Source organism: Marmota flaviventris, chromosome 1, assembly GCF_047511675.1.
Source record: "Marmota flaviventris isolate mMarFla1 chromosome 1, mMarFla1.hap1, whole genome shotgun sequence".
Classification (NCBI taxonomy): Eukaryota; Metazoa; Chordata; class Mammalia; order Rodentia; family Sciuridae; genus Marmota; species Marmota flaviventris.
In genome coordinates this window covers 5823301-5847745 of record NC_092498.1, presented here as the reverse complement: position 1 = coordinate 5847745, position 24445 = coordinate 5823301, and the positions used below count along the sequence as shown (strand labels likewise).

The following is a 24445-nucleotide window of genomic DNA, read 5'->3' as shown; positions in this document are numbered from 1 at the left end:
GCCCAGCCTTCCCCTTCACATCTAGCTCTGAAGTGGGCACCAGAGACCTCCACTTCTTTACGCCTTAATCATTCAACCCTGTTACTTGGCTTCTGCTCTTGACCATGCAGTGGTCAGCAAAGTCCTCCTGCCGAGGTCACAGTGATCTCAGTCCTCACGCTCTACAGATGTCTGCTTTGCAATGTCATCAGCTGCTCCCTGCAAACGCGGGAAGCTGACACACCTTCCCTTTGCTTCTGTAATCCTGGACTGTCCACTTTTCAGTCTTTCCCGGGCAACCCAGAATCCTCCCCCTACTGCCCCTTAGAGGTCCACATTTTTCTGGCTCTTTCCACCTACTGTATGCTTCTCTGGCGAATCTCATCCACTCTCACGGCGTCAGTTATCATTCACACTCAGTGATTTTCCATTCTTCATTTCTAGTTCCGGACTCACTGTCCAGGTGTCCTTTGAACACTTATGCTTGAGCATTTGTGCCGTGGGTACCTTACTGTACCGCCACCACCCGGACACACCCGTGCACACATACCTCGCACACACACTCCGCTCACACTCACAGGCAGAGCCCGCCCCTCTTCTGCCTCTGTTCCCCATCCTAGAAGAGGGACCTCCCCTCCATCTGGTTTCCCAGGGCGTAGCTTTTGGAATCATCTTGATTCTTCTCTTTCCCCTGGAATGAACCAACCACTTCATTCCAAATCCAACTCCTCCCTCTTAATAGCTCCTTCCGCTTTAACGCCGTTCCATCTCTTTCCACCTTCCACGGGCCCTGACGGCTTCACGCTACATCTCATTTGAGCCCCTGTTCTATCCACGTCCAACCTAATTTCCACACCCGGCCAGAGGGAACCATCCTAAAAGGCAAAGCTGATTGCATCTCTTCCCTGCAGAAAAAAAAAAAAAAAATTCTACTGGTTCTGGGATTGGTTCTTCCAGGCGCCAAGGTAGGATGCGTATAACCAGACAGGCTCTAGCGGGCTTTGTTGTAATGAGTCGCTGTCTGTGCCCCCAGGCGGACAGAGCTCCTTCCTTTGTTCAGCTGTGGATACTCACTGACTACCCCCTCACACATCACGCATGTGCCATTTACCAAACCTTGTTCCTGTCCCATGAGTACATCTCACATGTTTGTCACCCATGCTAGCAGCATTCCTGGCACACAGCAGTTGCTTTGTTAAGTGTTGGCTGAACCCAGAAGTAATCCAGTGAGTGGTATCTACTGAAGACTAATGGCCCCGCCCCCTTCCCAACTTTAGAATAAAACTCATGGGAACCAATTTTAGAAAAATGATCTTCATGGTCAATGTTTACAGAAAGTGTCTTTTTATCCTCAAAGGCAGAGATAAATTATGCTGAATTATTTTTAGGCCTTCAGAAATCTTGAAGCAACTCACATCTTCATCTGTGAAGATTATGTTAGTAGAAAAATTAACAAAATCAGTCAAGCTCCTAAAGAATTTAGCACAAAAAACTAAAGGCATCCTATGAAATCCAATTGTCAAGGAACACATTTTATATGAACATGAGACTTTCACCCACCCACTGCCAGGGCTCCAGAGAGCAGAGACCTGGGCTAACACTTGGGCTGCAGAGGCCACGGGCAGAGCCCGGTGAAGGAGCCCTGGGAGGCCCTGGGCCACGGCAGACACTCGTGGGGAATCCAGGGCCTGTGTGATGTCTGGTGTCCAGTGCGGACATCCTCTTCCAATTCTTGAAACATTATTTCAAAATGCAGGTGGGAAGCCTTGGGCAATCACCCTGATTTTCTGACTCGTAAAGTACATAAGCACCATAGCCTTGACGGGATCGGTCTCCTTTTATTGTGGTAAAATACACATAAACTTTACCAGTGAGTCATGTTTAAGTGCATGGTTTGGCGGTACTGAGCATGTTCATACTGTCATGAAACCATCACGTATCCAGACCTGTTTCATCTTCCCAAACGGAAACCTTGTCCCCAGGAAATAACACCCCCACCCCTGCCAGTCCTGGCCACCTGCTGCACTGTCTGTCTCTAGGAAAGTGAAATCCTGCTGCATCTGTCCCCACTGCAGAAGGTCCTCAGGGCTCATGGGTGTCAGCCCAGGGTCCAAATTCCTTCCTTTTCAGGGCCTATCAATATTCCATTTTGTGCACACAGCACACCATGTTTACCCATCATGCGCTTGGAGGGCTGAACTCCCATCCTGCTGTCACACTCTTGCTGTCAGCTGTGTGCTGGGAACAGAGAGATGCTCCACTTGGATGCTGAGTTTGAGACACAGCCAAAGACATAGCCAGCTGGGAAGGAACTACATTTGCCAGCCTCGATCCAGGGCTTCAGGGCTGTGTGAACCACCCAGGTTAAGTTATGAAAGTGCAGACTCAGGCTCTCGTCGCACCATGGGGATGACCTGGCAGAAGCCGACAGCACTCCCTGGGTTCTCTTTAAACTGGGAAAGCCTCTGGGCTGGTCCTCTGCACAAAGCTGCTGCCCTGAAACCCCATGGACTCAGGGAACAGGCTACAGCCAGCTCCAATTCAAGTGACGGGGCTTCTGCTGCAGCCCGCGTCCTCGCTCTGCTGGTCATCCCTGGTCAGCGAGGGGAGCCCGTCCTCCCTGTCTTTTCACGGGTCGTTTCCTTTCCTGGCCCTCCGAGGTCCTTGCCCTGCTCTGCTCCGTATCCAGAGCCGCCTGTCCCAGCTTTCCTGCCTCCTACCACCTCCTGCCAGGCTGCCACACCAGGGGGCTCTGGTGACACTACCCACTCACCAGCCCCGGGGCCCTGGGCCTTTGGGAGTCCTTTCTGCTCTATGATCTCTAGCAAGTGTCTGCCAAGTGCCCGGGACATCAGCTCTCTCCCATTCTTTTCTCGTCCACACCCAGGAACACGGGGAGCCCTCCCTCTAGGCCCCTAGCTCTAGGGCGGAGCTTCCAGCCAGCACACCACCCTCCACAGAGAGGTCCTGCCCCACGTTTGACCCCTTCCTTCTCCATGGCACTCACTGCCAGCCCCAGGCTGAGGCTCGGTTCCTCTAGAGAAGGTCGTCCTCTCATTGGAACCCAGGCTCAGGGGCTGGTGCGCTGCTCCCAGGCCTGGGTGTCTGCCCTCCCCGCCCCTGCAGTGGGCTGGGGCTCTGCTGGCATCCCGCCTCCTGCTCGAGCAGGCTCACCTGAGTGTTCTTCTGCTACCATCAAGAGCGTGAGCTCCCGGGGGCAGAAACCATGCAGTGCAGCCCGACTCTCGCCACTTAGATCAACACTGTGCTGAGCACAAGTCGCGGTTGAATGAACAACAAGAATGGTGACGGTGCGTTCCTGCCTGGCAAACACATCTTTCCCCAAAGATAACAACATTACGGGTGGAATTGTGTCCGCTAAGATGTGTTGACCTTTAACCCCCAGTACCTGTGACTTTGATCTTATTTAAAATAAAGTTTTTGTAGATGAAATTGGGTTGGGGTGACGTCATTAGGTGGGCCCTAATCCAACATGACTGGTGTCCTCATAAGAGGAGAAAAAGTGGACCCACAGACACAGAGGGAAGATGGCCCTGGGAAGATGCAGGTGGGGGCTGTAAAGGTGCCACCACAAGCCAAGGAACACCAAGACTGCCAGAGTCGCCGGGGCTGGCGGGGAGTGTGCCCTGCTGCAACCTTGCTTCTGGGCTTCAGAACTGTGAGACCACACGTTACTGCTGCTTGAAGCCACCCAGTTGTGGCACAGTTCTCTCTCCATATCTATAGGTGCACCAACCATAGGTTGAAAATATTTGAAAAACATTGCATCTGTACAGAATGTTGCAGACTCCCCTGGCCACTATCCCTGAACAACAGAGCAGGACAACGATTCGCACAGCATTTACGTGGTGTCAGCGATAACGAGTAATCTAGAGGCAACTAAGAAAACAGGCAGAGGTGCACAGGCGCCGTGCAGACACTACCCCTCTCCACAGGAGGGACTTGAGCGTCAGAGGATTTTGGTGTCTTCAGTGGGTCCTCAAACCTTCCTGTGGACATGGAGGGAGGACTGTACTTTGCTACCGCAGCCCCAGGAAACCCACAGTAGTGGCTTCCATCCACGTAGGTGGACTTTAGTGGTGCTTCTTGGTTCCTTGCTGGGCACAATGGGTCTCTGGTGTCTACCCTGAGCTACACAGGCTGCAGCAGCGGGTAGGGTCTCTGTGCTCAGGGATGCATCTGGGTTGACATGGAGAAGGTGTAAGGGGAGCCCCCCTGTGCCCCTCCTTCTCAGCGAGTCCTCTGAAGGCCACAAGGACAGCCCTTACCCACTCCATACTGAGAAGTTCCCTTTCTAAGAGGGCAACCCGAGTCAGATGGTGTCAGACTTTAAATCGTATCGCTCTAGAATATAATCCCCCTACCTTTGGTTTTGATTTGCTTTGACTCTGACACTTTATTTTAGTATCTCAGTCAAGGTAAATTCAAATAAAGCTTTCAAGGGTGATTTTTAAGAACTGAGAGGAACAGAAAACTTTTCCTGGCCACGTTTCCAATGGAGCAGATTTACCCTTTCTTGAGTTTCCATGTCCCTACTGGACCCTCACTGGTTCCCCTCAGCCTGTGACTTATGATAAAATAAGTCACAAATGCCAGCCTTGCACTTTCTCAGTCTTGGCTGGCGAACCAGACTGACCAGAGCGTGGGGAAAGCCACCAGCCTGTCCTTCCTGACACCCCAGCCCTCCCTCCGGAGAAGAGCCCAGACTTACGGTTCTGGAGGGAGCGTGGTGTGTGGGCGAGGCCAGCGGGGGCCTGGAGGGACTCTGGAAGGCCAGGCAGAACCGCTGGCCGGTGTCCGGGGGAGAAGAGGAGGCATAGATGCGGTTTTCCAAGCGCTCTGGCTCTTGCTTGTAGGACTCGAGGGGAAATGTGTGCTGCTTGGTCACTTGGGTGGGTGTCGATGGAGAAGAGGAGACGCTGGAGGCTGTGGGGAGCAGACGACAGAGGCCATTAGGAGTGTGGCCCAGGAGGAGGCAGAGCAGGCACTTCTGCTCCCAAGTGCCAAGACCCTCCGATGGCAAAACCTGCATCATTAAGTTCTGATACGAGAGAAGAGCACTGGCGAACCCTTTGCTAGTCACTTGGAATCGCTGGGTCTAGGAAGGCCCTCACCACCCATGCTGGCTTGGGCGGCTCCCTCTTGTGGGGCTGTGGTCCTGACGCCATGGGGAGCGGGTGCAGGCTTCCCCAGCTCTCTCCTTCCACTCAGGTACCCGCCCTCCTCGCCTCCCCTACCACAAGCCGAGAGATGTGGCCGATTGATTGAGGCGGCTCATAGGGAAGTTCACAAAAATGTTCAGTAGAGAGCAAGGTCAATGTTGGCAGAAGTCACATGACAGAGTCACAAAGAAGCACAGGAGGCATGCGCCAATGAGATGTGTGCACCTCTGAGAGGACACAGCACGGTGTCAGTGCGCTGTGAACCCGAGAAGATTTTGGGGAGGAAGCGTGGCTGGAAAGGGGCCTTGAAAAGCAAAGATCTAGAGGGACAGGAGTAGGGAGGAGAAGAGTGGGGGGAGGCAATGGGATCAATAAGGAAGTACAGGGAGCCTGTGGACAGGAATCTGCCAGGAGTAAACAGTGTCCCCTTCAGCAGGCCTCCAGCTCTCCTGGGGCCTGTCTATAGCAGGCATCCATTGCTCACATCCAGTGGATGTAACAACATAACAGTTATGGGTTGAACTGTGTCCCTAGAAACCTACACTGAAGTCCTAATCCCTGGTACCTGTGGATGTGACCTCACCTAGAAGTAGGGTTTCTGCAGATATTTCTCATGTTTTATAGTTAAGCCCATAAAATGTTAAAGTAAAATTTAAATTATGGAAGTCAAGCCAAAGATGTCAACAGGCATGGCCCAAGGGCCTCCCTGTGCAACTGTGGCCTTGACAAGGATGGGTCAACCACGGAGTCCTACACCAGCTCCCATGGTCCCAACTTCTGCCCAGACCTTGACCCATGTGCACCCGCTCGCTCGGCTGCCATCTCCCGGTCCCCTAGAGGGCTCTGTCAGCAAATGATGCTTCCACACTCAAACCGACACAGCGAGACCCCTCCCCAGCAGGCCCCACCCCTGTCTTTGGGCCAGGGTACCTGCCCACACCCTTCAGCCCCCACAGCACCCCTTGTCCTGGTGCAGGGAAGGGGTTGGGCAAGTCCACGGTCCTGCAGGGAGGGAAGGTTTGAGTCCTCTCTCTTTCTCCATGCCGAGTTGGGGACACATCTCCCGGTGGGAGCTTTGGAGGGGACCTATTTAAAGGAGCGTCCTTCTAGGGAACCCTATGTAAGGTGGAGCAATGCCAAATATCGAGAACGCAAGAGGTCTCTAACTCTCTTGAAAAATCAAGATTTTCCCCAACGGTCTAGAGAAGCAAGCCCTGTTCTGTTCCCCCACCCCCCCTTTTGTACTGGGGACGGAACACGGGGTCTTACCCATGCTGGGGAAGTGGTCTCCCACGGAGCTCCATTCTGCACTGAGGATGGACGTGGGTGCTTTCCAGAGGGGCCCAGGATTTAGAGGTCCCTGGGGCCAGCCCCTTTCTCTACACAGGAGGATCCTGAAGATCCTGGGCCCCTGAGCTGCCACAGCAGGGACTGATGGCAAAAAAGACTCTGCCCCTCCCCCATTCTGCTCACCCTGTGGCGGGGGTGGGGGTGGGGGGGGAGTGCGAGGGGGGAAGAAGAGAGGGAGATCTGCTCCAGCTCAGTGTGCATGGTGGGGGGCCTGGTGTGGCAGGAGGGCCACGGAAGGGAGCCCTGCCCATTGGCCTTCCCTGGGCCAGGCCCCAGCTGGGGGGCACCAGCGCCCCCTGTGATGCCCACAGAGCTGTGAGGAATGTTGACTTTGCCAAGGCAGGGGTGCCCGGGCCTTTCAGAGGGCTCTGCTGGAGGCCAGAGCAGAAGGTTTCTGGTTGCTTTGTTTGCAGAGCGGGCCAATGGGGCCTCAGACCTCCGCGGGCAGTGGCTGTCCTTCAAGGCCCGTTGCAGAGACAGAGCCCTCAGCAGGGGCACCATCCTGGACCCTCCCAGTGTGGAAGAACTGGCTGGTTCCAGGAAAGTTCTGATCCTCGCTCTCTCAACTGACATGTCCACTGGACAGACAGCCCCTTCCTTGGCGCTCCCTGTGGGCAGCTGTGTGGAATGTGATGGGGCAGACAGAACAGGAAGGGTCAGGTGCGTGAGCCACAGAAACCTCTGCCACCACCCGCTCCAGCCATCTGCAGCAGCAGCTCAGGGGCCTAGGATCTTCATGTGTAGAGAAAGGGGCTGGCCCCTGTGGAAAGCACCCATGTCCATCCTCAGGCAGGGAAGTCCAACCTCCCTCCTGCTGCCATCTCTCCAGGCCCAGCTCAGACCTTCTGGCCCAAACCACGCCCATGCGGACACTTCCAGAGCCCTGGAGGGACACGCCTCGGACGAGGGAGGCGTTCTGTCAACACCTATCAGAGCTGCAAACGCGCAGGTTCTGTTCCACAGCGTCTTCCCCTGCTGTGCTGCATCCTTGCCAGGAGGTGCACATTACCAGGGGGTGCTCAAAAGCAGAGCCTGGAGACCCAGCTCCTCCCTGGAGAGAAGAGGTTAAAGAAATCATGGCCCCTCCTCACCGCGGCAGCAGAGGCCCCATGGGAACGTGACAAGCCTCCTTGTCCTCTCCCTGTGAGACAGAGAGGTAAGAGGCGTCCGTAGAGAATGACGCTGTTTGTAGAGTCAAAGGAGGGACAGAGGAGTTCCTGCACAGAGCTCACATCCTGCCTGTCTGCAGGTGTCAACAGCAGCATCCCTGGAACCATCCAGAGGCACTGGCTGTCTCCAGGGAAGGAACACCTGGCAGGGACGATGTTCGTCGGATCCCTTCCCTGTTTTATACACTGACATCCGGGGTCTGTGGTTTCTGTTCTGAAAGTTACTTTTTCCAGCCACTGCTTTACAATTGAGCAGAGGGCCAACGCCCCGCCCCCCATGATGCCCACATTTAAGAGCGTGCCTGCCTCCTGCTGGAGCCCCCCAGCTCTGCACGCGCCCAGGGAGCTCACTGCTGTTCCATGAGCGGGTCCGCCCTCCCTCCCTCTCGTTCTACACCTCTGTCTGTCTGCTGCCTGTCTGTCTGCGAGAAGATATCCCATTTACGACATTCTCAGGGAGAGAGCCAGTTACTGCCTTCAAGGGACTTTGCCACTGGAGACAGATCAAGTAGGGGCTGTTCACGCATGTGGACACTATCTTTTCATTAGGAGGATGTTGTCCTAGGAAAGGACTGTGGGGCAGGTGAAAATCATATTCCTGAGCTTTTTTCTGTTTTAAATATGGGTGTCATGGTTAATAAATAAAGGGGAAAGTGGGGTGATACTGCTATGAGTTCCCCATAACTTTTAACTAGACCAGCTCATTCCTTCATGGTGGGGGAACTGTCAACTCCTGGGCAAGCCGTGTGTCTGCTCAGCAGGTGCCCAGGGCCAAGCTTGGTGCAGGTGCAGAAGAGGGACCCCACTGAGGTGAACTGGACCAAGCCCCACCCTTCTGGGCCATTGGAGAAAATGGGACAAGAACAAAACCAAAAGCAGACCCAGCACCACAATGCAAAAGCACCGATGTCAAGCGCACCCACACCGGGGCAGGAGGGAGAGCAGCGTCTGGGTGTGAGGTCTCCAGGTGTCTCCACGAGCCTCCCACAGCCCAGAGGCCGGGAGGCTCACGGAGACTCCCGGAGGAGCTCGGCCTTCACCCATCACGGGCCCCAGCAGGACTGGGCAGCAGCAACGGTAACCTAAGAAGGCTCCTGGGACAGGCAGGTTCCCCCACTTGGTTTCTTCCAAGACGGCACCCCCTTCCTCTGCTGCTTGAGGACTTTGTGCAGGGCTGCCGTCAGCCTGGGGATGGACAATGCTTTGATTCTCCCGGCCGCGCCAGGCCCTGTGAATAGGCCCAGTGAGTGAACAGAAACTGCTCCTGGCAGCCGCACAGAACACCACGCAAGTGGCTCCAGACACCAGGGAGCCATGAGCTGGTGACTTCACAGGGCCTGGCTGGCCGTGCTGGCAGGAGCTGCGTCTGGAGAAAAGGGGGAGGCGAAGGGAGGACAGAGGTGCCACTGGACAGAAGTGAAGCCAGCCTGGAGACAGAGAGGCCTGCAGGGGGAAACAGAGGCCTGGATTTCAGAAGCCCCAAGCTCGGAGCCTGGCTCGACCACTAACTGGCCATAGGCCCCTGAGCAAACCAACTCCTTGCTTTGGGAAAAAAAGAAGCCAGGTAGACCAGATGGTCACACGGGTGTGCCGGGCCCCTCTCCTGTGTGAATGGAAGGAGCTGGAGCCAGCGGCTGTGGCAGGCTTCTCACGCGTCTCACGCACACAGGCCGGAGCGAGAAGGAAGGAGGACAAGCCACACTTTTCTGACTGTTGTTCCCAGGGGCATGGAGAAGAGACTCCAGCACGCCCTGGGGGGTGGGGGTTGTTTACATGGGGTTTAAACTGCCAACCACTCATCACAGAGATGAGAGGGTTGGTGCTGTCAGTTGGAAAGGATAATGACAGGAGCCATCGAGGGGATGGTGCCATGAGGGGTGACAAACAAAAGTGCCTCAGCCAGAGAGAGAGTGCAATCCTTGCTGTGCCACAGTTCAGAAGGGACTTTAACTGCCAGACACAGAATCATCGTGCGGTGTGTGTAAAGCTGGGCTCCAGGTGGGTGTGGCAGCACAGCTAGCCACTCGCTGTGTCTGTGCAGGAGCAAACGCTCCACGTCCACCTTCAACCTTTGGCTTCCCTGCTGCCCTTCTGCCTGGCTATCCCCTGCTCCTACCACGCTGGCCCTCACCCCTTCATTCTTTGCCATCTCTGCCAGCTTGGTGTCCTAGGGACCGCTCGTGGATGCTGCAGCGGGGACTCCTGGGGCGCAGCTCCAGCGAGGCTTTGGGCTGGAGATGGGGGGGGGGGCGTATGTGAAGCTCACCCCTTCCCACCCGCACCCACCTGCCTGGCCTCCAGCAACAGCTCTCTCCCTTGACTCTCAGGCCTGGGTGGTGTGGACTCCTGCTGCTGCTTGTCCTGGGCTTAAGCCTTGGCATCTCTTCCCGTTGGCTCCTGAAATCCTGCCCACAGCTGCATGAAAAGTCCCTTCAGAGTCCCAGCTGGAGGGACACAACCTCCAGCCTGCACTCTCGACCCAGGATGAGGACTGCCCAGGGAAGGGGAAGAACTGAGCTCTGCAGCCAGCAAACCTGGGTGTGACCCCCGGCGCTCCACCCCCAGCAGTGTGACCCCCAGCGCTCCACCCCCCCGAGCAGTGTGACCCCTGGCGCTCCACCCCCCCCCAGCAGTGTGACCCCCGGCGCTCCACCCCCCCCGCCCCGAGCAGTGTGGTCTTGGATGGGTTAGCCCCAGCTCAGCATCTCAGGTCCAAATGTCAGAAGCAGAAGACTCTACAACCCTAAGTGGTGGAGTATGTGCCCAATACCTGTAGGTGCCCAATCCCAGCAACAGCAGATGCCATCTGATGGGGAAAGACCCTGTTGGCAGAAACCCAAGTCCACTTAGCTAATTCTGGCCACTGGCCTTACTCAGGGCAGGAGATTGCCACCCTGAAGTTCAATGTGGAACTCATCTCCAGCCAACTCCAGACCTGTGGTCCCTGGGCTATGGCGCTATGATGGATGGTAGATAGCAACCAGCCTCTTTGGCAGGTTGGAGGTCTCTGGACAGTCCAGGGCCCAGTGCTCATTCAGCCCACCCAAGCCAGGGTCAACCAAGATGCAATTTGGAGGTCCTTCTTTTGGGGGGGCGTGTCAAGGCCAAGTCAAGGTCATTAACTGGCTTTCCGTCACTGGTGGTTTCAGAAATTTGGAAAGTTGCAGCTCCTGAAGGCCAGTTCCATGAGCCGCACATCAGCTCACTCAACAGCCTTGGTCTGGGTATGACATCACATCAACACTCAGGCCAATCAGTCCATGCACTCCGTAGTCCAGGGGAGGCTACCTCTTCTGACGTAGGACATCCTCCTATGGGGACTTCACTTAATTCTTTCTCTTCAGCCCATAATTTGAGTCCCTGGGACACTGTTCAAGACCACTTCTCTGTCACCTGCTTCAGTGGGCTACATCCCAGGAGACCATGGCCACTCTACCTGCCACACCACCGAGCCACAGACTGCACACTGGGGAAGGAGCCAGGCCCACTGTGGAGGGCAAACATTTTGTCTCTGTGACCTTTTTAACACTCTTAAAAAATATGTTATTTGTTTTAATGAGTAACAAGCTTATTATTATTATTGTTAAATTCATTTATATTTTTAAATGTTCTCAGTTTTAGTTTCTTTTTCTTTTTGGTACTGGGGATTGAAGCCAGGGGTGCTTAACCACGGAGCTACATCCCCAGCCCTTTTTTATTTTGAGACAGGGTCTTGCTAAGTTGCTAAGGTTGGCTTTGAACATGCGATCCTCCTGCCTCAGCCTCTGGAGCTGCTGGGACTGTAGGCATGTGCCACCATTCCTGGCTCCCAGTGCATTTTAACAACAAACTAAAATAACGGTGTTTATAATAATAATTTATAATAATGGTGTTCCACCCTCTCCAAAGTCCTATTAGTGACTTCTGTGATATTGGGCCCTTGAGTGTGCCCATGGGCTCCGTGATGGTGGCTGCGCTATTTCCTGCAGGATCCCTGAGGAACCACACTCTGCTCACCTACTGTCAGATGTTAGGGTACCCCCCACCCCCGAGGGCAGAGGTCGCAGGACTGAGGGTGCTCCAGGGCTGATCAGCAGATTGTTCTGGGTCACAAAGTGCCTCCTCAGCCCCACCAGCTGGGGTGGAGAGTGTGGGTCAGGCACACTTGGAGGGAGGGGTTTGGGTGGGAGCCAGGTTCTGTCCAGACAGCAAGTCTCAAGGGCCCCAGGGCACATTGATGTGGCACAGGCTGCAGGTGCTGAGGCCACCTGAGCAGCTGCTGTGCCTTGTCTGTGAATTCCAAGGGAACTGAGGTCACCACTCTCTGCCCAGCACACTGAATTGCCCAGCCAGTGCTTGCTGGGGGGCAATTTGACCTGGAGTGGTCCACAGGTTCAACAGGGCAGGCTATCCTCAAGAAGAGGTCCCGCAAAGGGAACAAGCTGAGGTGGGAGCTCTGAGGGGGTCCCTTGGCGCTTTCCTCCCTGTGCTGCCGTCCGGCACAGCCAGGGAGCTTGGAAAGTCACAGGTGGTCTTAGTCCTGTGTCTAACGGGAAGCTGTGTCGTCAGGACACTTGGGTCAAAAACCAGGTGAATCTCAGGCTTGATCTTGAGGTCTGAGCTTTGGGAAGTTTCTAGGCCTTCTTGGTTTTAAGGAACCATCATGTCCGGCTGAAGCTTGACTTAGGGGGAACTAGGCTTCTTGGGCCTTGGTGGCCTGGGACTTCACCAGGAGTGAACCTAAGCAGCCATTTGTTCTTGGGGAGGGTTTGGCTGACCAATGTCGGGTACGTGTGTGGTCTGGGTTTATCCCAGGCCATGATAATCTGCTCTGAGGCTCTGGGTAGAAGATCCCTGAAGAGTCCCTATATTTTTCCCTTGAACTTTGAAAATCTTTTCTGCTTCCATTCCCCGAGGGAAGGTTTTGCTCAAAAACTTTGGTCTAGGAAGTCCTCACTCTCCATCCCCACAGAGTTCAACCCAACATGAGAGTATCTGAGCCACAGGCATGGTCAAGACGCACTCAGCCCAGAGTTCCCAGGCCTGGCTGGGCACAACAATCACTGGAGCTTTGAGAATCCACGTTCTAGGCCTGAAGATTCGGACTGAGTGGGGCTGAGCCTGGGAACCTGAGTCTGCTGAGGTTCTCCAGTTGGTTCTGACGGAACCATTCATTTCATCCAGCTTCTGCATTTTGCAGCTAAGAAACTTCTGAAGCAGTTGCTAGCTCTCAGCCTCCGTGGCTCTGTGGTCCTCGGGCCACAGTGCTCTTTCTCACAGCTCCCTTTTGAGTCAGTCAAGTCTCTTCTTTCTCACCCAAGCTCCCTGCTTGGTCTCAGATGGAGATCGCCCTTCCTGCAGCTGGTGACTGTCCCAGGTGGAGGTTCCCCGAGTCCTGCTCAACCCTGGGTACCTCCATTCATGCAGCTGCCGACCAGCTCTCCCGAGCTCCCCTGCACCTTCCCAGCTGGCTTTGAGGCCCTGCTCTGAAGGCTGCGGCATCACCCGCTTCCTACAAGACAACTTTCTCATGCTCTGTCATCTTCCCTACCCAAGCTCCCCAGCAGGGCCCCTTTCTCAGGGTGGTGTATGTGGACTTCTCATCTCAGGATCTGCACTGGCACCTGGATTACCCAGGGGCTCTGGCACTGCCCTCCTTCAGCTCACAATTCCTCTAGTCATTTGGAATAAGGTTTGGGGCTGCAAGTTTGGTTATAGGCACTGAGAATGTTTTACAACTTTTTATAACTGAAACTATTCGAAATATGTTGGAAAACATCTGAGTCATCTTGGAGTTGAAGCATTATATAGTAGTACAGAGGGTGAAATTTTTCTTGTATTAAAAAAACCCAAACTTCTTTAAGTATTTTTTTTTTCCAACCAAATACTAAATAGGCCCGACCCTCCTTAGCTTCCAAAACCAGGCACCCTTGGAGTGGTGCCACCCGAGTTTGGGATATTTCTTGAGGTTCTTATTTTCCTAGGAGGAACTCAGGGGGAAATGGAAATGGTTCTCTGGGGCATTGTATAGCCAGTACGGTTCTGCACCCAGTTAGTTAATAGTTGGAGCTAGTGTATTAATATTTTGCATGGGCAAACTGGCCAAATGAAATAAACAGAAATGGAGCGGGGGAAGCAGACAGGAATCTTGCAGGGTTACTCGTGGTCAGTCCCAACAGTGTGGTTCCGGCCCACGTGCTCCACCCTGGCCATTGGAAGAATTGTACCCTCCTTGAGCTCCCCTGGAGTTCAGAGTTCCACTTCATGGACCCAATGTCACCTTAGATACTTCACTGGAGTGAGAGGGAATAGCTCAGAGCATTTGGAAGTTGAAGACAAAAGGCAACCCTCAGAGGAAGGGAAGAGAGGAAACTCCCATCAGTAGCTTTGTAGAGAGAGATTCTGGGACAAACCACTTCCCTTATGAAATGGTGGTGTGGGTCAGATCTTTAAGTGTCTGCCAGAGGCTCATGGGCTGCAGTTTTCCCATGCAGAGGGCTTGGGAGGTGGTGGAGCCTTTAGGATGTAAGGCCTAGTAGAGGAAGTCAAGCCCTTGAAGGGGATATTAGGACCCCATCCTCTTCTTCTCTCCCTGCTTCCCAGCCACGACCATAAAGGGGGTGGGAGTTTTGCTCTACCATGTGCTTCCTGCCATGATGTTCTGCCTTTCCACAGGCCCAAAGTGATGGAGTCAAGTGACCAAAGACTAAAACCTCTGAAACCATGAGCCAAAATAAATCTTTCCTCCTTTAAATTGACCTATCTCAGGTATTTTGTCACAGCAATTGAAAGCTGACTAACACAAATGTTTTTTGAAAACAATTTGTGAGAATTTGTTAGTGAAGGGGAAATGTTAGTACATCAGTCTTCCCTGGTTATTAGTATTTGTGGGATCACAAATGTGACAAGCATCATTTGGTGCTTTAGATGAATGTTTCCCACGGAGAGAATCATAGGGACAGTCGGCAGAGAATTAGGGGACAACAGGCTCATCATCTCCTTTTATCATGGAGGAAACACAGGTTCCAAGAGCACAGTGTTAGTCTCAGTTCACACCAGGTCCAGAAGCAGGGGCATGGCAATAGGTCTTTGGACCCCAGAGCAGTGCTTGTGCTCTGTGCCTTGAGAGAGCTTCAGGCGCCAACTTTGCAGCCATCACGAGCCTAAACAACAAACAACAAACAGTGATCTTCTCCAAAGGTCAATGCAACCGGCTGTTTGGGAGCAGCGGGGCATTGCAATGGGGATGCCGGGGCCATGCTCAACTACGTGTGTGTGTGTGTGTGTGTGTGTGTGTGTGTGTTTGTAGAGGTGGGGACTGGGCACAGTTTCCAAGGGCAAAGTGAGGAGGATGGCACAAGCTATTTTCCACCATTTGTCCTGGCCACAGGTAAATGACAAGGTGGTGTCCTTCCAAGCGCATACATGCGGGGGCTGGGCAGACATCCTTGCAGGAGCATTTCCAAGTGAGGTTGTGGTGCCTGTGTGCAAGGTCTGGTCCTGGCAGACTCTTTTGTGATCACTCTTGCTACCATGCACACATGACTGAGGTCCCTTCCTCATGATCCCCCGGCTGTGTTATTCTTGTTGTCAGGGCTTGACACGAGTGACTCCATTCTGATTCTGAGAATTTGCACACTGTGGAGTGTCCACGTGTACAGTTCACAGGGCGGTGCACACATTGTCTGTGCAGGTGGGGCCTGGGGTCAGAGGTGCATAGGGGCTGTGCTATGTGCCCCTGCAGGTGGAGTCTGGGGGGCTGCCCTGGGGGGGCTGCGGGGGCTGCCCTGGGCAGCCTTTCCAGTGTCCAGCTCTCCTCCATTCCTGGGCTCCTCTCAGAGCCATCACCAGGGGTCTGCCCAGGGTGTGTGTGCAGGGTGGTGGGAAGGACTTGAGGTGGACACGTCGGGTTCGGGAGGGGTGAGAGGAAGACGAGAAGCTGAGGCAAGTCTCAGTTTCCTTCCCAGGTCAGGGAAGTGACCCTGAGGTCAGCGCTGTGGACGTCCTACTCCCTGGCTAACACCAAGGCGCCCCGTGGGCAGGAAAGGCTTTGTGGAATGGCCATGGGATGGGGCCAGAATTTTTCTGGGCAGAAATCCCCACAGGTGCCTGCTTTGATCAGACTGTCCTTAGGTCAAGACAGGATTTCTACACAAGTTCTACCTCGATGTCTCGGAGGCTCTTGTTTATAACACTGGGTCACTCAGGCAGATGTCCCAGCAAAGCCAGAACACACGGTGACCTTGGAGCTAACTCTGCTGAGGTGGGACTGGGGGAGGGTCAACTGACCATCAGGCCCCAAGAGCGTTCCTGTGCTGACCAGGGCGCTCAGGGCCAGGGCTCCCTCGCAGACCCTCTTGGAATTCCTGGTGTTAACCACACGTTTATTAGTCCAGATCCTGGGAGGGAAGTGGTTCTTTAACTGTTTTGGGTCCCAGGTTCTCTGACCATCTGATGAAATTCCTAATGTACCACGCACGGTACTCAATTCCTTGCTCACTCTTTCTGTCATAACTTCAAGGCGGTTCCAATTCCCAGCACCAGGTTTTCGGGTTCCAAGGGGTCTCACAACGTGTCCCAGCTCCTTTGCCTGCCGGGAGGACTGGCTCTTGCTGCACCAGCTCTGCAGTCTGAACCCCCAGACATCTCCAAGGGACCACACTGAGGGGAATCATGGCTGAAGACCAGGTGAAAATTGGCACAATGACCAAACCCAGGCCATGCGTAACGGGGACCTTCCACAGCGAGGTGTCCAGGGCATGCTCTTTAACGTCGAAATTGTACCTCTTCTCTCTGCTATTTGGCTGTTTTAATCTGCACAGAACCTGTGGTAGTAGCTCCTCCCCACCCTCAGACTGTGGGAGTCGCTGGTTGAGGGCAATCCCACCAGCTGTGCTCTAGGGGCCCCCACTTTGGACTCCTTCCTGGGCCACCAAGTTTCACCTGGAGGGACTCCTTGGATCAGCCCAGCCTCAGACTCTGGTCTCAGTACAGGTGAAAGGAACATGGAAGATCCAGAGAGCTCTGGGCGGCTCTTCCTCCCTGGTGGCTCTCTGGCGTGGGCAGGGTGGAGTGTGCACCACAGCTCCCAGACCTCCATGTGGGAATACCACCCCCCATGCAGCAGCAGCAGGAGGCCAGGGCCGAGTCTGAGTGTCCTGCCCAGCTCTCCCCTGCGGTTCCCTCTTCCCGGTAGGCCAGGGGGTGGCTGGCAGCCAGTCTCGGGCATTCCCTTCCAGGGTGCTGGCCGGAGCCGGTGCCGTGGGACTCTCCCGAGGCTCTGTTGACTCAACACATCATCTGACACCGCCCCGCCAGGCCCTCGGGGTGTGAGGTGCCAGTGAGACGGCTGGGGAGGCCGGGAAAGCGTCCAGCTGTCACCTCAGCCCAGGATTCGTCTCTGCGCCTGTTCTGAGAGGTCAGCTCCCCCCATTCACACCAGGAAGAAAGGCTGTGAGCTGCACTGGTCATCTGCCTGCAGCGATTAATGGGTAAGATTCTCCACGGAGCGGGCAGGAGAGGCAGGCGAGCTGCCAATGAAGGAGTCACGTGTCTCCTGGTGGAAATGAGGGTATTGGCTGCACCCTTTCCAGAACAATCCAGAACCACAAACCCAGGATGGACCTCTACCCCTCAACAGGACACCAACCGCAGGAGTCCAGGGCCATAATAAAAGATTACAGAATCATAGTGGAATTTTTTCTGGTGTTTTTAATAGAGAGGTAACAATTCAATCAGAAGGAACTGACAAAGGGGCCACCTCTCTGGGGTGCCTGGGACTCTTAACGCTTCCAGACATCCACCACCACTGTTGATTCTGGGGAGGGAGGACTCGGGCTGCTGTGTGCAGGATGTCAGGGCCTGGGAAGTCCCCGTGCCCTCCCCGACACCTCATCTACGGATTCATCTCTCGATGAGCTGGCCTCCTCTTTCTACCCTGTTCTTACCCAGAAGGTTCACGCCTTGCTGATCTTGGCTACCCTGATGGAGCTGGTCCTGATGCTGTGCACAGTACACAGAAGGGAAACGGCCATTTGGAAGCACAGTGCCTGGCACATAGTCCTATCACACAAGTGTGCCATGCTCACATGGGACACCTTTGTTCACCAAATTGCCAGTTGGCATAGCCCACAAAAGAACAAATGGGTAAACAGCATTTTATCAATGCTTAAGACTTAAACTTTTCAAAAAACACGGCTAGGAAAATGGAAAAAGACAAACGGCAGGGAGAAAATATTTGCAGATCATGCGACAAAGGCCTTGGACCCAGAATATGTAAAGAGCTATCACAACTCAATAACAAGGAAAAAACAAAGTAGATAGAAGATTTTAAACAGATATCTCACTGAAGAAGATATTCATGTGATAAAAAACATGTGAAAAGATATTTGACATCATTAATCATTAGGAATGTGCAACTCCAAGCCACAGAAAGATACCTACACACCAGAGAGACCCGCTCATTAAAAAAAAAAAAAAAAAAATCAACAATACTAAATGTTGGTGAGGATTTGGATAAGAAATCACTTGTGGAAATGCAAAATGTCACAGTTACTTTGGCAGATGATAGTTTTTCAGGTTAAACATACATCTCCCACACCACCCAGCAATGGCATCAGAGAAGAAACAAAATCTTAAGTTCACACAAAAACCTGAGTGCCACTGTTCATCATGGCTTTATTCATAGCTGGAAACAACCCAAATGTCCTCCACCTGGTGCATCCATACCTAGAACACCCCTTGGGAATAAAGGAGCCAATACTGATATATGCAAAAACATGGGGAATCCCAAATGCATTTGGCTAATGGAGAGAAGCCAGACCCCAATGGCTATAGAGACTGTTTTCCATTTTTATGACAGTTTGGGAAAAGCAAAACTAGAGGAGACAGAAAAAGAGATCAGCATTTGCTATGCCTGGGGGAAGCTGAGTGTAAAGGGGCACCCAGGAATTCTAGGGGTGATGGAGCTGTTCTTGATCTTGATGGCAGTGGGGATTACACAACTGTGTTTGTCAGAATCCTCAGAATGGAACAATACAAAGCAAATTTTATTGTCTGTAAAGCGTACCTCAGTGATCCCGACTTTTACAAGTGCTCTAATGTGAATTGGGGGCTTGTCTATGAATGTGGCTAACGGGGGCCTGGGGCCACTCCTGAGGGAGTAGAAGCCTTGCCTGGGCCCTGAGGCCCAAGACCACCTCAAATGGAAACAGCAGCTGGGGTTCCTCTCCTCTGGCCTCCTCCCAGGAGGAGACGGAATGGAGCCGCTGCTGGGGGTGGGGGTGAGTTTCTCCACTCTGGACGCCCTGGAGGCTCAGAAGCCAGGTGCTGTCACTCAGACCCCTTCCTGTGCTCCTGAGGACAGCACTGTGCCCAGACAGCCTGTGCTCTGTCACCAGGGCAGGCCTGCTGCCCCAGAACCTGAGCGCTGGTGCTTATTAGCTTCCCAGCTCATGGCCCTTTGCCCTAGTAGCCCACAGAGGCCAAGACACAGAGTAAGCTATTTTGTTGATCAAAATTGTCTTGATATTTCTCAAAGAATTACTTTGAGAAATGCACACGACAGGCAATGCACCATTCTGACCTCTTGGAAGCTGCAGCTCAATGGCACTAAGCACGCTCACCTGGCTGTGAAGCCACTACACCACCCACTGGAGCCAGCATCTCCCAGGCGGGAACCGACCTTGGAACACCAACTCCCACCGGCCTCCCCAGCCCGGCACACGCTATTCTACTGTATGTGTCTGTGAACTTGACTACTCTAGGGACCCCGTCAGAGTGGGGTATCCCTCTCAGCACCATGTTCCCCAGGCCCATCCACGTGGCAGCCAGTGTTGGATTCCCTTCCTCCTTCAGACGACACCGTGTCCCTCTGCACACCTTCACGGACACAAGGTGCTTTCTTTAACACTCCCTCCTGGCTTTGCCACTGCTCCACTATTGCCGTGTCCTTCCCGGGAGACCGCCAACCCCACCAACTCCACCATCCTCCTCTGTGGCCCCGGGCCAGGGCCCAGCACCAGGAGCAACTGATGGACACACGGCTCCTAAATGTTTCCTGGGGACACCCCTGTCCCTCCTGGTCAGGAGCTGTCTGTGGTAGCCTGTGCCAGTGCTGGTGACTTCCTTCTGGTCTCTGGATGTGTAAAGGATGCCAGGACACGGTCACAGGACCCAGGACCGGTCAGCAGGCCTGAGGCCGGGAGGGGTGGGGGGAGTCAGAGATGCTTGCCCTCCCACAGCCAAGTTTCCGATGTGCTATCTGAGAAGCCCTGCCAAGGGTAATGTGACATCTACATGACACCCGTGGGGCTGTCGTGGTGACATAACAGGAGGAGGGGGTGGGGTGTGTCTCTGGGCATAGAGCCTGCTGCTCCGCGCAGTCCAATGACTCTATGTTGTGTAAATTAAAGCACTGGTCACCTGTTCCTCCTGGTCACAGCTCAAACCTGCTCCCTCTGCCCTGACCATAAAGTCACAAAGTCTGTCACCTCCAGCCAGGGTGCTTCTCCACCTTCCTTTCTGGTCCTTTCCCAAAGAAATCCATGATGAAACGCCTGTGGGCCTCCTTGTGGGGAGAAGGCAAAATGCCCAGTGTGGATTATTTTGAGAGACTCCCAGAGAGGACAAGCTGGGACTGCTAGTGGGCACCTGCGGCTCTTCCTGGCCTTGCCATGCACATGCTCCTTCATGACTCGCTGGGAGCAGCCTTGCGTGGATGCCATGCCAGGGCTGGACTGCGTGGCCCCTGCCCTCCTCCAAACTATTCTTCAAGGACTCTAATAAACTCCAGCGCTGTTGCCAGTTAGGGATGATTTCCACCTGGGCCTCAGTTAATAATGGCCGAAAGGGACAAATAGATCTGAGCTCAGGACGGGGGCAGCACCACCAGCTCAGGCCGGCTGGGTAGCTTTAGAGACTGAGTGAAGGTGGCTATCTTCGAAGTGGTCTGAGCAGCAGCCTGGTCCTTAGTGCAGGTGCCGGGACCCCTGGGCTGCAACCTCAAAATCAGGCCCACTTGGCAGTTTTAATGCCCTGTAGAGAGGTGGAAACCACGGGCATGATTCCTCTAACAATCAGCCCAGCAAGAACATCCCAGGATTCCCGGGGGAGAGGAAGTGAGCCCACCAGTGTATACGTGACACTACAGCTTTGGGGTCCTGGGTGTGCCTTGATGCCCACCGGCGTTGCCCGACAACCCTGAAGACGGGCTTCAAGGCTCTGGCCTCACATTGGAGCCTCCTCCCAGCCCTGGCAGGCTGCCAGGGGCCTAGCAGGTCTTTGTTCTCGTTCACCCGTGAATTCCTCCTCCTCCTCTCTTTTCCTTTTTCTTTAATATGCAGAGCCCGACTCTGACAAGGCGCAGTCACACTAACTGTGCTCTTGGAGGAAGCTGTCTGTGCACCTGACCCTGCTCACTCCACTGTGCAGCCGCCTGGGCAGGGGAGCAGCCAGCTCCAGACCAAGCTGTGTCGGGGAGCGCAGGGCTCCCCAGCTGGGCTCAGGGATAGCCCGGCCGGGAGCTCATCCTGGTGCGGTGAAGTGGCTGCTCTGGTGGCCTGGGGCAGGCAGGAAAGTGGGGGGCCCTGGCCTGTATGTCACTCAGTCCTGAATATCATGGCTCTTCTCAGAACTAGGTCTTCTTTTTTTTGGTCTAAACATTCCCCTAAAAGGAGACCAACTCGCCCCCTAATTACAAAAGGTTTCACGCTGTTCCTCCTCAACTCAACCTTCCACCTGTCCTGTCCAGCTTTAGAACCACAGGGTCTTGCATTCTAAAACCTTGAGCTGGTTTTGAAACCTTTGAAACCTTTGAGATGCAGGAGGGGGGCGGTGTGGAACTTGGCCAACCTCAGTTCTCTTTTTAAGTCAAGTAGATTCGAAGGCACCAGAAGAAAAGGGCTGATGCGGGGGCAGGTGGAAGGCAAGGGTGAGGCAGAGGCCAGCCGTGCTGTCTCCACGCAGGTCCTCAGGCTGGGAAGGCCAGAGCCGCAGGCTGCTCCCCTGAGCTGAGGAAGCCTTCTCCTTGGAGCCTGGTGGCTGTCACCTGCAGGCTCAGCATCCTGTTGTCTCTCACTGGCCACTAATTCTTTGTGGGAGAGATGAAAACATGGGCTGGGCTGTCCTTGGGGGGGGGGGGCAGGTAGACCCAGTGCAGGGTGGCTGCAGGATGGGATGTCTGGGTCAATGGGAGGAAAGTCAGGCAGCGTGGGTGGGGGAGGGGCTTCAGCCTGGGGGCACCCACAGGAGCTTCCCTGGGGAGGGGTACAGAGCTGATTCCCCAAGGACTTGTGAGAACCAGCTGACAGGGCTCCCCATGTGCAACCTGGGAGACAAGTTGGGAACAGGGGGGCCTGAAGTAGTCAGAACACAGCATAGTGCTGCTGCTTGTGGGGGGGTCTTGCCTGTCCGGGGCTGGCAGTGGTTGGTGGGTGCACTTAGGAGCACGGAAGGTGGCAAGCTGTGTGCTGGGTGTGCGGGGTGACCTGGCCAAAGGGCCACAGCAGTCACCTGGGGAGAGACAGTAAGAGCCTGACTTGAGCCTGAACCTGGACTTGGGGTGGTAGAAAGACGGATCTGAGGGTTGAAGGAGGGGAACCCCCAGTTTCTGGCTTGGATAGTTGGATGAGTAACAACGCCCAACCCTCATGGGTTCCTCATGACAGGGTGACCTCTGACTGCTGTGGGCAGAGGGCAGGGATCCAACATAGAGGGTAACACGGGAGGGACAGAGGTGGGCAGGTGTCTGGAGCCGCATCCTGGAGAATCAGAGCCCTATCCCAGAAAATGCCACAAAAATGGGGCTTCTCTGCATCTAGGCTTTTTACCTCATGGACCCAGCAGTTCAAGGTCACCAGAACAGACACCGACGAGCGCAGAGGGTCCGGCAAACCCAGGCCTCAAGGAGCATGTCTGCAGGCCTCTCACCTGGGCCCCCATGGGTGCACAGGCGGATGGTGTGTTCCGGGGCAAAGCAGAAGGATGTGCGGGTCTGGGTGTTTCCCCCCTCCAACCCCCCATGAAGTGGGTGCTGGTGCTCCCTGTGCCTTAGGTGCTGCCCACTGAGTTCTCCTGCAGCTGGGTGGGTATGCCCCTCGGCACCAGAGAGTTTCCTTCGTCCACAAGCTCTGGGCCACCTGAGAGGGGGGAAAGTCCCCTGGTTTTCTGTCCACCAGGGGATAATTCTGAGGCATACTCAGCCCATATGTCAAAAGGACCCAGTGAGGCTGAACTCCAGCTGTCCACACGGCCACCCTCTTAGCAGGGGTGTTTTTGTGGGCTTTTCTTGCTCTCCCTTCCACTTTTCCATCCCCTCAATGTCCTTACTGGGGTCATCTCCCAAACAAACCCCCTGCCCTGAGCCGTATGTCCAGGACCACTTCAGAGGGAACCCACATCTCAAGCAGGAGGACAGATGGACAGATGCAGCAAACACCGGCACCAGCCCCTTGCAGTCCTGTGCAGACCTGGGACTTGGCCCTTTGGCCCCCTGCACAGCACTCAGAGGTGGAGGTGCCATCTCTGCAATCGGCTCACATCATTGACTGGCTGCATGCTCTACAGTGGGAAAACGAATGACAAGCCTAAGTGGTCACCAGCAGTTCAGTGAGAGAGTGGAGGACACCACCACATCAGGATGACCTGCCTGCAGTTCCTATTCCTAGGTAGGGGTCTGCCTGAAGTCACTGACATCCCCCACAAGGCCGCTCTCCGCCCCTGCTGGCTGAGGCCCGGGAGACAGGAGACAGGGAGACGGGGAGACAGGCAGAGGCTTCAACCCCGGGGCTGAAATGCCGACTTTCCCTTGGATTGAAGCACACCTTGAATCCTCTTTGGGGAAAAAAAAAGTTCATAAAGAAATGAAAATTAGGGCTGGGGATGAGGCTCAAGCGGTAGCACACTCGCCTGGCATGCGTGCGGCCCGGGTTCGATCCTCAGCACCACATACAAACAAAGATGTTGTGTCCGCCGAAAACTAAAAAATATTAAAATTCTCTATCTAAAAAAAAAAGAAAGAAAGAAATGAAAATTAAGTAGGATATGAAGCCTGGTATCTAGAAAAAATGCTCTTGGCCATCAGAGGATGGAGTGGAGGAGGAGCGGCGTGGGTCTTGGAAGTGGCTGGACTTGGAGAAGGATTAGAGTTGAGGTACAATGGGGGGTGGCCGGGGAGTAGGCAAGAGACATGGTGGAAGGACAGTGGCCTGCTGTGCGGACTGTCACACAGTGGTCCTCCCAAACTGCAGAAACAGGAAGCCTCAATATGAGACTTTGAGACCTGCCGATATTTTACTCATACAAGATTAATGAAATAGCTCCCCTGAAATCTCACAGTGCAGCTCTGAGCAATGTGGCTTTTGTCTTAGTACTTAGTAGGAAACAGGTCCTGGAATCATCATTGCAAATGATGTTTTCTTCTCCCACAAGGACAGTGTGAGGTGACTTCTACCAGCTCCCTCTTCTGCACCCAAATATTTTAAGGCCAATGAACAGGGAAGAAACATAAGCTAGGTTCAGCTCTGGGCACTGGGAACAGTGAGAGGGGTGGAGAAGGGTTCCAGCCCCTGTGGAAGTTTTGGACTCTGCTCCCAGGATGTGATCTGAGGCCTGGCAGCCTGGACTCTGCCGGGTGTATGTGTGACATGCAGACCCCAGCACCCCCAGGGCTGTGGCACCTGAACCTGACCTTTTGCAAATTTCCCCGGTGACTCACTCCTGCCAACTATAGGCCACCAGGGGGCCAGCATTTTAGCAAGAACCAGAATCCCCTGCTTGCTCGTTAGA

At 54.3% G+C, this 24445-nt stretch overlaps 1 protein-coding gene across 3 annotated transcripts in view; it reads right to left on the bottom strand.

Moving 5' to 3' along the window:
* Positions 1-24445, bottom strand: part of Prkag2 (protein kinase AMP-activated non-catalytic subunit gamma 2) — a 271108-nt gene that overhangs the window by 96318 nt on the left and 150345 nt on the right. For all 3 annotated transcript variants that reach the window (XM_071610760.1, XM_071610761.1, XM_071610763.1), the window contains one exon: positions 4712-4926. In XM_071610760.1, the coding sequence (XP_071466861.1) occupies positions 4712-4926 (215 nt within the window). The remainder of the gene's footprint in view (positions 1-4711; positions 4927-24445) is intronic.